Genomic DNA, 14,369 nt, shown 5'->3' on the forward strand with positions numbered 1-14,369 from the left:
CTGCCGCGCGTTTTTACAACTTTTAAGATTATATTTTTGTACACGCTATATATTTATATTTTATTACAGCTATTTTTTCCGAAATATTATATAGGGATAGTATGTCGTAGTAGTATAGAAATCCTGATTAATGGTATACAGTCTTCATAACGGCAGATTGTATACATTGACTTGACAGGTCTCTTAAATGTCAATCCCTTAAATTACACAGTTTTGCAGACTGCAGATGTTCTACTATAAACAAGGGAGAATGACAATGACAAAACAACAAAAATCAGCTGCAACCCCAGAAACTAGAAAACTATCTCTGATGAATTGAATTGGAAACACTTGGAGACCAATAACAAAGTATCAAAATAAAATGTTCCGAAATGTTCTTCGTACCAGCCGCTGGCTGGCGCACAAAAGAATCAATATTTTACCAACTACATTTCGACCCTATCCGATGATCAAAGTTTTTCATTCTAGTTATTATATAGCATCAAACCGTAAGTTTTCATCAAATCCTAGCAATATCGAAACTTCTGATTATGTTGAACAATCAGTATTTGAAGAAATCTGTACCGAAACTTTAGAATCGTTGTGCGAATATTTTGAAGAAATTATTGACCAAAACACCAATCTAAAACTAGCTGACGTAACGTTTAGTGTAAGTACCTTATTTCATTTAATTTATATACTTAAATATAATCGAAATAATCACAAATTGACTACACATTTTTAGTAATGTGTTGTAAATTATTATAATGGCACTATGAATATTATAAGCGTTAAGTTCTGCAACATTCTTTTCTGTTTTTAGGATGGTGTACTCACAGTTAACCTAGGACCAACTTATGGAACATATGTTATAAACAGGCAAACACCCAACAAGCAGATTTGGCTCAGTTCTCCTATTTCTGGACCAAAACGTTATGATCTTGTTTTGAAAAACGGAGGTTATTGGATTTACAAGCATGATGGTGTACCACTACATCGCTTACTACAAGAAGAAATCTCAAAAATTATAGAAAATGTTGATTTTAAATCATGTAATCATAGCCTACTATAATCAATTGTTTATGAAAGGATAATAAGTAATATAGATAGGAATTTCTCAGATTTTGTTTTATTTAATTGCCAAAATGGAAGTTATTGAAGATGGCAATATTATGGACAGGATCCCTATTCTGTTGCAAAGGGATTTGGAGTATTATCAGGCGAGTGTAGTTAAATTAGAACTGTATATAATGTTTCTCTTTCATATTAAAATATGCCAACATTTATTTTCCTATGCATTTAATATATTTTTTGTTTATGGTTCTTTGTGTATGAATTGTATGTAACATTCTAATTGTAAGGCTTAGTACTTCGGATAAACTAAAATAAAAACATGCTATAGTTAAAAAGTATTTTAAGAGATATGTGATAGATATTTGCAATAATTTTTTTTAACTTATATTAAACAATAATGGTAATATAAGATACTTAAAGTGATTTATGTTATAATTTCAGAATAATCAAACTGTCTTATCTGAAAAGATCTGTAGTGGAGTTGTTGGGGGACGGCTAGATTTTCCTAGGAGTGCTTCATTTGCTGCTGTGAAAATTGTTCTTTGGCTTGAAGAGGAATTCTCAGTTGCTTTTAAGTAGGTTTATTATCTTGTTTGAGAGAATTTGTATTTATTATTATTATTTTAGTATTTAATTTTATTGATATAAATGAAAAGAAGAATTCACTTGGATTAAATACAGCCTTGCTTATAGTGTTAAAATTAATTTGATTTCTTCAAAATTAGCAAGTTAAAAAACTTTATTTAAGCCTGCATTAGTTAAACATTCATTAAATTTAAATGAAATAAAAATTAAATTAAATGTTACTAATAACATAATAATACTTCAATGACTTTTGTTTATCAAATCTTAACCAATTGTACTATTAAATTTTAGGTTTAGTATTAATCTAACAAAACTTCCCATTTGTAAATCTACACTTGGAATATTGCTTTTTTATGTTATTTTTTTTAGAAATTAATCTGAATCAGAAAGAGTTATTACTTGTGATGTTTCATTACCTCGATATATTTATGTATATATAACTTATATTGAAACTTTGAATTTGCCTGTATTCAATAAAGATTGTTGGAAATCAATTATTTTTGTGTATGCTGATTGATCTACATGTGGTTTAAAAGATGTGGATTAAATTTTATAACCCCAAGTATGTATACCTATACCTAGAATATTACTTAATAGTCATTTCAAGGGAAGTGGGATGTTTTCAAGTGGACCTAGTAAGTTTCTTAAGAATCATGAGCAGATATTGACTCCACCAAAAAAACATTTTTTTTCAGACAAGGCTCAGGCATGTTTGTGACATTAGAAGATGATAATATAGAGGCCGGTGTGGCTAAAACATCAGATCCCGATAAGTTTGTTCAGCTAGCCATCAAATCAAGTGATTCTCTATTAGGTAAATATTACTAAACACATATCATGACACAGTAAATAAATCAACTCTAGGTTCTTTTCCAAAATCCATCTGTATCTATATTTTTGATACAATGCCAAATAATACTTGGAACGATTTTTATTATCCATCTATTTTGACCCTAGAATGTAAAATAGTGATTGAGTTGAATATAAAGGCATAGTATTTTTTTTATGACTAAATAGGCAGGTGGACAATAATCTGTCAAATGGTGAAGAAAACCATTTGAATTCCTGTATAAAACTCATAAAGTGTCAGGGACAGAAGGCCGATCACCCTATTAATAAAATATCACGAATTAGTTCCCAACAGCAAGGGTTTTTTTTATTAGAACACCTCCATATGCTGGCCCAAGAAGCACTGGACCATGCTGACTTACCAGTTCTAACTGCGACCCTGGGTGCTGCCGCTTTGCTTAAAAACAGTCTGTACTGCTATTTGCAGCACATTGAAGATACAGGTCTTGCTGAAATGCAATCTATCATGCAGGTACAAATAAAATATGATGTATTCTCATTTGCAAAATAGTCTTGATTGATGAGATTCTGAAAGGTTGAATGCACTTAGTATTTTAGTTCAAAGGCATTTTAAATCAATTCCAAAAAAGGTTCTCAAAGGCCTAAATTCATATTGAGGTGATTCTACTCAGATTCTTCAGATTTTTTGTGAAAGAAAATTATTTAGATTTTTTCAGTATTCAATTTCGTCTACATTATTATAAAAGCTGTTAAGTTTTAAACAACCTCAATATTAATAAGGGAGCGTTCAAGTAACGAATTTTACGTAATACTTGAACGCTTTCGGGGGGTTTGGAGTAAAACGATGCAGGGGGGGGGATTGAATTATGCCTTATTTTTAATATTATTTTCGACTTTCCGATTTTTTACACCACATAAGTGGCAACTTTTAGGTTTAAAAGTTGCCATTTATGTGGTGGTGGACTCACTGGTGAACGCTCCCTAACTGCTGGAAATAGAAACTAACTGTTTAAACTAAATTTTTAATTTTATTAATTGTATTCAATTGTGTTCTCTAAAAACTATTTAAAAATCTTAATACAAATATGAGATGAGATATCGAAAAGAACCAATAAAATATTAATCTATTCCAGTCCTGTTACAAAAGATACGTAACAATGTCTGAAGCAGTTGGCGAAAGAGTTTTAGACTTGCACAATAGAGTTCTGTCATTGTACATACTCCAAGACTCAGGCGGTCGACCCATAGATTTGCAAAGGACTATACAGGCTGGCACACCTTCGGTCAACGGGTGGTGGCTTTATATGAACGGTAAGTTAATTGCAGAACTCTAAACTGATTTAATTAATTCTCATTTCTAGACTGCTCTACCATTAATTTAATTTTATTCTTTATTTAATATATAGAAAATTTGACTTCAATTTGTATCGTGACATAATTTTTTCCCAAACTAATTTTTTACTGTCATCTACAAGAATTATTCTTTGCATATAATTTGTGGAATATAAAATTAAAAATAGTAACGCTACAAAGTTTTAGATCTTTGTTACATAATTTTTTATCTGATTATTTAATCAAGTAGATCATCAGCTGTGCCAGGCTCAAGCCATCGATTTTATGTGATTTCGGCATTCCATTTCCTCACAATGTTATTCGCCGTACGAGCGATCCTTATACAGATAGTGCAATTCACGAAGACGCGCCCCACCTATTTTTGGTTGAGGTGATCGCGGGGTGCGGGGAGTTCAGTGCGTCAGTTGCGAACCGTCAACGGTTTATTGTAGTGTGCGTGTGTGCCGATAACACTCGACATTGACGGAGGCTTGCACACATATACTATAAACGGTTAGGAGGAATAATGGGGCGAGTCTTCGTGGACTGCACAATATGTATACGTAAATATAAAGTGCGGCGTTCAAGCCTACGACGAAACTAAGGTGAAATAGTCAGTAATAATTGTAAATTTTTTAGGTAGTCGAAAAGATCTATGGGATACGGTACCACCGCGTATGGCTCAGAGGATATTCGCCGGAATGCTCAATGAGACGCTAACGATACTCACAGTACGATACTGTCAGGTATGTCGAGCTTTTTTTTAAAAGTCAAAGAGTTTCTAACTTTTGGTGTTCTAGTGGTGGCACTAAGTTTAATGGAAGTATAATGGTAAACGTACCTAATGGTTTTAAAAGGTCGAACTGAACGACGCATACAAGACTAAATATGTGTTATTCTATTAAAGGTTATTTGAGTAAAATATTATAGTAATTCATATTTATTTGATAATGTGTACGTAGGAATATATTTTAATAATTTCAAGACTGGCATCAGCTGTCAATTTGATCTGACAGTCTCTCCACTGACGACTACTTCTGTAATTTATGTATTTCTGTATTTATTTATTATTGATTATCGAAACATAAATTTAAATACAAAAAATACTATGGTGGTACAACTAAACTTCGCATATTCTGCCACATTGTCGTGCAAATTTTTCTTAAAAGGTAGAATTTTACATAGAAGTTATATATTACATTACATTATGATGATCATTCATAATGTAATGTACTTATACATAGGTTACTTCTATGTAAAATTCTAAATAAAGTTTAGATTGTACCACCATAATATTTTTGTACCGCATTCTTGCAAATAAATTATTATTAATTAATTAATATTGCTTCGAGAATTTCCGAGATAACAAACAAACACACGTTTATCGAATTGTGAAGTACGTCATGTACGTGATTTGTTGAAGAATATTTATTTAAATAATTAATGAAAGGCTAATCTAAACATCAACGCTATATATAATTATATTTTTTAGACCAGCACAGACCACATACCACTACTCGTAAATGACATAGTGAATATATTGCTGTGCACAGCTCAATTGTTACCTTGTATATGCGCGTGTGGTTCAGACCTGGTAGGCTTACAAAAGTCCATACAAAGTCGTGACGTCAGAGACGTCCACGCGAAATGCAATGAACTGTTCAAATGTATGGTTTTTAGAGGAGCCGAATTGCACTTTTTACATCAGGTAAATCATTTTTTTATATGTGTCTTTACTGGAATTACAATCAACCAATTAACACTAATAAGTAATTTAAGTCTATTTTTTTAAATTTAATTAAATGAAAATAGTTTATTGTTATTCGATTTTTTAATCAAGTCAAATCTTTTTTTCATCTAGGTAACACAATGTACACTTATCAACGTCAAAAAATAAATAAACATTGACTGCTTCTAATTTTACATTTACTGCCAGTTCTCAAATCAAGGTCGTAGAATGGAAGAGAAGAGCTGGCCATAACCTCTTTGCCTCTCTTTTTAATCGCCAAGTTTTTTTTACACAATGTTTGTAAGGAGCTTTAACCACCATTTTCCACATGACATCTTTATAATAAATAATAATAAAATAAATTAAAAACAAAGATTTGTCCTCTATCAGCATCATATCTCCTGGGAACAACACTCAAATACTTATACACAAATGTTATACGGGGCAAACGGGCAGAAGTGAACCTGATGTTATAAAGCTATACCGCCGCCTTTGGATACTCATATTGTCTGAAGGCTAGCCAGTGCGTTGCCGTGATAAATGCGCAATGTTGGCCAATTAACTTCAGCCTTAAAATCTCGCCACTCAGGTTTGATCTCTCGTTTTGATTGAACGGTGAAGGAAGGCATTCCTTAGACGCAAAACGATGTGTGTCAGGTTTTTGATCACCTATAAGAAAAAATATCACAAAACATATACATAAATGCATATTAAACCAGTCAAATTGCAGTATTTTAATTAACATTTTAATTTTTTACAGGCATTCAAAGAGAAGGAAGAAAAAACAATGACAAAGGAATGTCCCTACCCATGGTTTACGTTTGTAAGTCCCAATTTGTTTGATGGTTTCGATGACGTCACGACGCATACGCAGGACTTGCCGAATAAAACTGCTATCGGTTTAGAACTAATTGTATTATTGGCACAACCACAGCCATCCTGGAATTTGCTTGTTAAGGTACATACATATAAACTTTTCAAGTACCCTCTTTAATATTATAAATCAAGTTATATACGTTATGTTTGTAATTTGTAGAAGGCAGGTAAAGATCGTTAAGATTTTTTAATTCGTTCTGTTAATAAGTTTATGGCAAGGCAACAAAATTGATTTTTTTTTAATACAAGATTACTTTAAGAAGTCTCGTTTCTGAATATCACTCTGACGGACCTAAAAGAGTGACTTTAATTTTGACACGATTCTAGTTTGACATTGACAACATACAACGTCTGTTGTATCTATCTGTCAAATTGTTAACATTTCTCACAGGCTAAAAATTTTAATACAGGTGTTAATGATGCGAAACTGTCATTTAGCGAGAATGCTTCTTATCTCTGCTATACAACATATGTCTAGTGATAACTCGCGGTGGCCCGCCGATGGTTTGTGGTACGGGGATGGGACTAGGCATAGATGTGACGGCTTTCTGTGTACGGCTGACGGGTTTTGTACGTTCACAGAGGATAAAAAGGGTATGTCAATGTCACAACTTGAACTGTACGTGGTAATATATTATTTTAAGCAATTTAAGACGTTTTAAGCTCGTAAGTGCTGATATTAAGCTTTATTTATTATTGTGAAATTTTGTTTAAATGTGTCAAGTGAAGCATGACGTAATAGTTGCATTTTCTTACAATTACCTTGTAAACTTGGCGATTCAAGAATAACGTTATAATATAATTATAGTATCTTGCTAGTTTTTCTCGGTCTAAGTCTTTTATTTGGTGAACTTAGCTAAACAACTAAGTAATTTGTTTAAATATTACGTTTTTAAGTTACCAATATATAATAAACTAACTGTCCTCGCGAGCGTTGTTTCGCCTTAATAATATTTTTTTACTTTGCTTTTTTTCCACTTTTCACTCCATAAAAACCTTCCTCAGAGAAGCAATAAATAACCAGGCATAATTCAAGTTTTATTTAACTCATAAAAAATAGGAGTTGAATAGTTGTATAGGGGTTAAAATTCTAGTAGTAGTTCTATGTATTTTATGTATGCTGTATCATAAAAAAATATAATAAAAACAAATTGTCTAAAAAACAAAAATATAGTGGATGAAAAATAGATGTCCGATTCGCAGACCTAACTAATATGCACATAAAAGTTCACGAAAATCGGTTGAGCCATTTCGGAGGAGTTGATTAACAGAACGACCGTGACACGTGAATTTTATATTACTTATTAGTTTGATTGAAAGGTTCTGGTCTTTTTTTAAAGGAAGTGATAATATAAAACTTTTACGACCAATAGGAGTATTCATAGTAAAATGACGTAACATTAAAAATTAGTTACCAGTGTCAAGATCTGTCAATTGATTTCTTTATTTATCTCTTACAGCCTAAGATTATTTTGTTGTATTATCGCAGTGATATTTCACATTTGTCACTGCTATTTTTCAGATGGCGAAGAGTATGCTAGAGCGGTGGGCGCTTTGTCTTATATAATAGCCAATATTGGCAGTACGGATGAAGTGAAATCCACTTTATGCTATGCATTGGAAGTATCTGGCAGAGATTGGGCATCTTGCTTGGATAAACGACAGGTAGAACTCAAATAGAACTTCTTAAACGCGTTTTGTCATAGCAGGTGGCATGCAGGAGAACCAAAGTATTGGCCCATGGACACTCATTACAAGACGGAATTAAACATATTTCTTCCAATAAATAAATGAATAAATAAATAAATTTAAAATATGTGTCTTTAACTCTTCTAGTTATTTAACGTCGATTGGATATTTGTAACCATGGTTACGGTTTTCCAGGTACAGTACCGGGTTATTTATAAGTCGCATCGTACTTTAGAAAGAGATACTCGCTTTGTAGAACGAATGTCATCTCTGACATGTAAAAAATGATAACTGTCAGAATTCTACAGAATTAAAAATCAGAGTTTACGTTTAGTCCGTGTTTTATAACAGTATAGCGTTTTTGCCAAAAAAAAAATATTTTTATTGATATGTATAACTTTGTTGTAATAGGTATGGTGCGATAGGAGACCACCATGGCTGGCTGGGGTAATGGGATTACTTGGCACAGCTTTGGAATTTATACCTTCGGTACTTGTTAACGCAATACAGTCTGGTGCCTCTATGTACCAGGTAATATTATTTTAAATAATTTAATTAATGTAGGACAACTGTCGGACGTATAGATTTGGAGCGTCTACCATGCAAACACTGAGAAAGAAAAACATGGATAAAATGAGCGCTAGAAGTGCAAAACTACTTGAGACATAAAATTACTTAGACAAAACTAACTACACGCAGAAGTCAATTAGTACATCGCTGTAATGACGTCATAGTGATGTACTAACTGCATAAAAAATTCAAGTAATCTTTAAGGCCCCTCGACACTCACGATAGTAGTTATTGTTTATTTATAATATCAATAAGGGGGTTTAGTATAGGTATATTTTTTGGTAACAGTTCTATATCCATAGGTTAATAAAAACCTAACGGAAATGTAACGGTAGTAGTTTACTGATCGTACTGTCGCGTCAAGGGCGAGAGCGGTAGGCGGTGGGGTGTGGTGGGAGGGGAAGTATATTAGATTTCTGCGTGTAGTAACGGAATAAAATAAAGTACCCATATGTCTAAAAAGTATTGACTAATAGTAATCGTGTAGTTTAACCAAACGTATCGTATAATGCGGAATACGTGAAGGTTAAAATCTTATAAATTTCAATAATGTTTTATTGTTTAAAAATGTTTTTGTATTAAACATTTCCCATTATTTCTTATAATGAAATTGTATTGGTCAGCTATTTCTATAGATTTATCGGACAGATATAAGGGTGTGTAATAATAGCTTAGTTTATATATATATATATATATTTTTTTTTTCCGTAAAATTCTTCTTGTTTGAAGGCAAATTTTCTTGCTTATTGAGAAGCGCTCAGCTAAAGACTACAGCCTTGCTCGAGTGACTCCCTGAGATCGAAGGTTCGATCCCAGGCTGTGTAATAGAATCCATGTGCGCTTTTAACACACTTGTAATAAAGACATTGTATGGGAACAGATGAAGAAAGCCCAAAAATCTGAGCAGACACAGATAGATAAACACCAACTCTGAAGAAACTGAGTTAAGGCGCCACTGATTTTTTTGATAGACTCAAAATTAATTTCTTTCAGACAATGTCGCTTTGCTTAAGCTGCATATCTCGTACCTTGATCTCAATACCGCGTAGTTTCTTAAACACAGCAGAAATATTGGAAAAATCCTTGCCAACCAATGTTCACCCAGTTGGCGGATCTGTCGTGTTACAAATGTTGATTACTGTGATCTACGAAGAGCTTTTGAAGTGGGCTAAGAAAGAGGCTTTGAAGGAAACTGCAGGTGATTTATTAGTTACTGTATTAACACCCAGTTTTAAAACTTTGTTTTATGTGCAATGTACAAATGATTTTAAATTTTAGCATGTGGTGATGCAAATAATACAAACGTTCGGCACACAGCCAGGGCGAAACAAGTCAGAATACATTCCATGCATACAAGTGAGTATTAATTTTCTAAGCCATTTTTAAATTGCAGTATACATAATTTCTATGGAAAACAATAAAAACTTTTCAATACAATACAAATATAACCTTGACGATCCTCTCACCATAGTGATTATAAAAAAACGTAACGGTAGAAAGTCCTGTAGGTGTCAAAGAAACTTTTTTTGGCGCATGAGGGTAAATTTTTTACGGATGAAACGTCACGAATATGTGCAGCGTTTATTTCAAGAAAAGAGAGAGAGTGATTGAGACCGATTGAGAGAGAGTAGGGAAGGGAGATATTACTGGCCACTCAGCGGCACTATTAGAATTTCCACTGCAGTAGACACTGGTGGTAGGAGATGAAAAGTTTCTTACCAGTTCTTCTCGTTCCGTTCAACGCTCTTGATTAAAAACTGGTAGTAAATTCAAATTAATAATAATAGTTATTTTGAGTTTTGACTTGAAATACCTTCTCCTGTTTTCTTCTCCTCTTTCCTTGAAAGGATTTCTCCTAGAGCTGTATCCCTATCACTTTGTACATAATATACATATTATTTCATGTTTCCAGCTTTGTCTAGTTCAGTTAGTTTCGATGGAAGTCACAGCAGTCCATCATCAATAGCTTTGGCTGTGGCCGAAGCGCTCTGTTCCATAGACGAGGACGACAAACATACGAACGAGATAGAGAATCTGTTCGAGGAAACAAAGAAGAAATATTCAGTCTCAAACACTTTTGGCTTGGAAGATTTTCCTGAGTTTGCTGAGTTTTTTGAAGAGGTGATTATATATAGAAATTGAAACACAATGTTTTTTAGTAAGCATTTAAATTCGCTGAAGAGACATTTAATTTTATTGATATTTTAATTAGGGTAACGTTCCTGCATCTAACGCGGAGAGGCCAGACGATGCCGCGGCTTTAACTAGTCAAATATTGATGACGTCGGCTGGAAGAGATAGCCTTCGGGTATTTTTTTGTGTATATTACGCAGTAAAGCAGTTAAATCAGGGAGTAAATTGAATCTCTAGACAGTTAATTAAAGATCGATATTCAATCAAGTTACAATAAAACAAAACACGGAATTTCCAAACTCTCAGTTCGTCACGATCACACCGAAATAATCAAGGCGGAGTCGACAACATGTTTACAATTTCACCGTTTCAATTTGTTACAAAAAACCACTTACACAACCAACGAACGTTTACCGAAAGAAAAAAAAAGAGTGTGTGTGTATGTACTGTTTACTTATGTACACGCGTTAGAAGTTACACTTCTTTGGCGTATGAAAAAAAACTAAAATGCAGTAGTGATTAACGATAAATATTAAAATTAATCAAAAAGATTTTATTTAAATAAATTAATAAATTAATAAATTATAAATAAATACTATCACCGTCGTTTATGAAATTTATTTAAAAACACCAAAATAATACAATATTTATTCATACTGTTTAATTGTACTGTTACGAAACACGTGTTCTAAATATAAAAATACTAGAATATACAACTTGAACATAGTTATCGATTTTCATGCCACCTAGACCTAACTTTACGATGTCGAATTTAGGTGTTGGTGTGCGCGCGCATCTTAAAAATAATTCACTCTTATCATTTTTCTCCATCGCGCCAAAAGAAGTATAACTTCACTAAACTCTAAAAGTAATCAGCTGTTGTCTCAACCGCCATCTTGTTTTACATTATATATATATTATTAATCACGCTGGCTTTCGGTCTCAGAGATAGTTAAACGTTTTCGACGCTAATTTATTTAAATCAAAATGCTAGCTACTTAATTGAATACCGATCTTTAATTATCTGTATGGAGACAAAAAAAGACAAACGGGACAGTGAGCGTAACGGGACAGTCATCAATTTATTTTTTATGTCAAAAAATTCCTTTCTGCTTGCGATTTTAACGTTAATGAAGTATATGTGACATTATATTAGTATTTCAATTCTCATTTTAGGTTTTGTATGATCATCTACAAATGCATTCAGAAAGAATTTACAAAGATTTGGGGATTCAAGACGATTGTGACGTTACTATTCCGCTAAACACAGCGCCATTGCTTTATATAATGTTTCATATCGGAAGGCGGCCTTTCGATCAAGTAAGATATGAAAATTTAATTTACTGGATTAAAACACATCATATATATGAGACGCAGTAAAGTAGTTAAATCAGAGAGTTAATTGAATCACTAGACACTTAATAAAAGATCGATAAGTTCCGTCAGACAAGTGAGTGAACGAAAGGTATTTCCTAAACGTTTCTAGGCAAATGAGGTAAATAAGACTAACCTAACAGTCTAGAGATTCAACTCATAACTCTCTGATATAACTAATTTACTGCGACACATAAAAACACATTATATTATTATTTATTTAATCCGAAAATTACAAAAATAAATAAATTATTAATTATTAAATATAGACTGAGTGTCTTAATGTGCGTTACTGTCTTCGACAAAAAAATATTTTGTTATTTGAGGGTTTTATTTTTTATATCTGACTAACTTTTTTGTTCTACGTAAAATGTACTATATTTAAAAAAAAACAGACAATATTTTTATTTTATTTACGAGTTGAGGATAAGTTCTTACATTCAATTTAAAAAAAACATAGTTATAATAGCGCCATCTTGTGGTTGTAATTGTAAGTATAATCACTAAATTGGGAGTTTTATTTGTATTGCAGTACTTCCGTGGAGAGTGGCCAATGCCTTGGAGTAGGCTTGTATCAGCTGCCAAAGCTTGGTCCGGCACAGAGGGCGCTAAAATACATGTGAATCGACGTACAGATTTTCGAAATATTAAAAATCAAAAAAATAAACAATTACTTGAACTGTATTCTATATTTAAGGATAAACCCGAAGGCCTGTTATAAAAATATACTGAAATATTTGTTGGGAACGAAAATGTAGTAAATAAACACGTAGTAACAGTCGTTGTTTTATTTTAATGTTAAAGTAACGAAGAACAGTCGATAACTATTAATAATCATGCTCTTTTTACAATTACAAGATGTCTTGAATTATCAATTAAGTTATTGCTTGCTATATACTCGTAACTCAATGGAACCAATTAGTAATAGAATTCAACGCCGACCGTGAGTTTTTACAATATTTTGAAAAGCGACGCCGACATAAAGTTACCTACAACTAAAGATAGATGGCGCAGTCCACAAAAATAATTTTAACTATATAATATGGCGTTAAGTAATGATAATTGTAAAGAGACATAAACCAAAATCAGTAATAACTAAATGTTCTTAGCGGAATCATGTTAGAAATTTTTTTATCAATACTGCATTGAATTCTGAGCTTGGAAGGACATTCGTCACGACTGCAGGGACCGAAAGGTTCATTTGATCGACAGATTAACTTACAGAACTGCCGTGATTAGCATACAAGGTCTGTATAAACATTTTCAGCTTCAGAGATTCTTTTTTTTTTTTAGAAAATGGCATTTATTTCCTGTTCCTCACTAGAATCGAAGCCGGAAACTGGAGTTTTTATTTATTTATACACTCCATTTTTAACACTCCATGCATACAGTAGTATAATATATTTATTTTATTTACTTATTAATTGACATTAAATTAAAAGGAGGGCACCTGGCGGCCTGATAGCGTTAGAGCGTTCTCTTCCAGACAACCACTGGGAGAAACAAATTAGATAAGGTAAGCAAGAAGTGCAAAAATACATAAGTCATATTAAGCAATTAAAACATATAAACTTTGATCAGGACAATATGAATCACGATAATTTTAGATCATTTAGTACGAAAGTTACGTGTACAGGTTTGTACAGTTTGTTTATTTCAGATGTAAAGTTAATTTCTTGAGCAAAAATATTTCAAATATGCAAGAAAAAAGACCCAAAACTCCTTTAAAGACCTACATTTCTCATCATCAGAGGTTTCTGTAAAAATTAACGTACTTAAACCGGGTATAATTTCTTTCTACAAAAATACAAATCAGGTGGAAGATTAGTAATCTTGCGAGCCTTCTGTTAATTAGTCAATAACCAACTAATTCACGATAAATACCTTATTATAACTATGTGACAAAAGACGATGTAGGAAAAGGCAGGCATTCAAGTATTTAATTTATCAAAAAGCACGATTAAAATGAAAGCTTTCTAAAGATATGCCCTACATTACCTCAACTTTAAATTGCTAAGTATGATTTCTTAACGCAATGTTTATGAGAAATTCTCAAAGGAATAAAGCTGAATACAGAATCAGCAAAAGTTTTAAATTCCTCTTGGACATTCAAACCGACGTAAATATAATATAACTGCATCTTGAAGTCTTTACAAGGTATTATGAGGCAGAAAGTTGTGAAAGCTTCCCCGTGTCACGAGTTTTATAATAGAATCGG

At 32.5% G+C, this 14,369-nt stretch overlaps 2 protein-coding genes across 2 annotated transcripts; both read left to right on the forward strand.

Moving 5' to 3' along the window:
• The first annotated feature begins 216 nt into the window (after positions 1–216).
• On the forward strand, positions 217–1,099 carry LOC111004167 (frataxin homolog, mitochondrial). The gene is made up of 2 exons (XM_022275053.2): positions 217–649; positions 803–1,099. The coding sequence occupies exons 1-2, from the start codon at positions 362–364 to the stop codon at positions 1,049–1,051; spliced, it is 537 nt and encodes a 178-aa protein (XP_022130745.2). The 5' UTR covers positions 217–361; the 3' UTR covers positions 1,052–1,099.
• On the forward strand, positions 1,069–12,929 carry LOC111004166. The gene is made up of 17 exons (XM_022275051.2): positions 1,069–1,199; positions 1,495–1,628; positions 2,334–2,452; positions 2,802–2,959; positions 3,582–3,759; positions 4,420–4,526; positions 5,273–5,488; positions 6,270–6,467; positions 6,796–6,979; positions 7,908–8,050; positions 8,486–8,605; positions 9,638–9,842; positions 9,923–10,000; positions 10,557–10,765; positions 10,857–10,952; positions 11,954–12,097; positions 12,684–12,929. The coding sequence occupies exons 1-17, from the start codon at positions 1,125–1,127 to the stop codon at positions 12,870–12,872; spliced, it is 2,553 nt and encodes an 850-aa protein (XP_022130743.2). The 5' UTR covers positions 1,069–1,124; the 3' UTR covers positions 12,873–12,929.
• Positions 12,930–14,369: the final 1,440 nt, after the last annotated feature.

The sequence above is a fragment of the Pieris rapae genome, chromosome 7, assembly GCF_905147795.1.
Source record: "Pieris rapae chromosome 7, ilPieRapa1.1, whole genome shotgun sequence".
Classification (NCBI taxonomy): domain Eukaryota; kingdom Metazoa; phylum Arthropoda; class Insecta; order Lepidoptera; family Pieridae; genus Pieris; species Pieris rapae.

Excerpts from the sequence above, each read along its gene's own strand:
- LOC111004167 (XM_022275053.2), top strand. The coding sequence starts at position 362 with ATGTTCCGAAATGTTCTTCGTACCAGCCGCTGGCTGGCGCACAAAAGA. Across the intron at positions 650-802 it reads TAGCTGACGTAACGTTTAGT|GATGGTGTACTCACAGTTAA; the intron begins GTAAGTACCTTA and ends TTCTGTTTTTAG.
- LOC111004166 (XM_022275051.2), top strand. The coding sequence starts at position 1,125 with ATGGAAGTTATTGAAGATGGCAATATTATGGACAGGATCCCTATTCTG. Across the intron at positions 2,453-2,801 it reads ATCAAGTGATTCTCTATTAG|AACACCTCCATATGCTGGCC; the intron begins GTAAATATTACT and ends TTTTTTTATTAG. Across the intron at positions 4,527-5,272 it reads TCACAGTACGATACTGTCAG|ACCAGCACAGACCACATACC; the intron begins GTATGTCGAGCT and ends TATATTTTTTAG.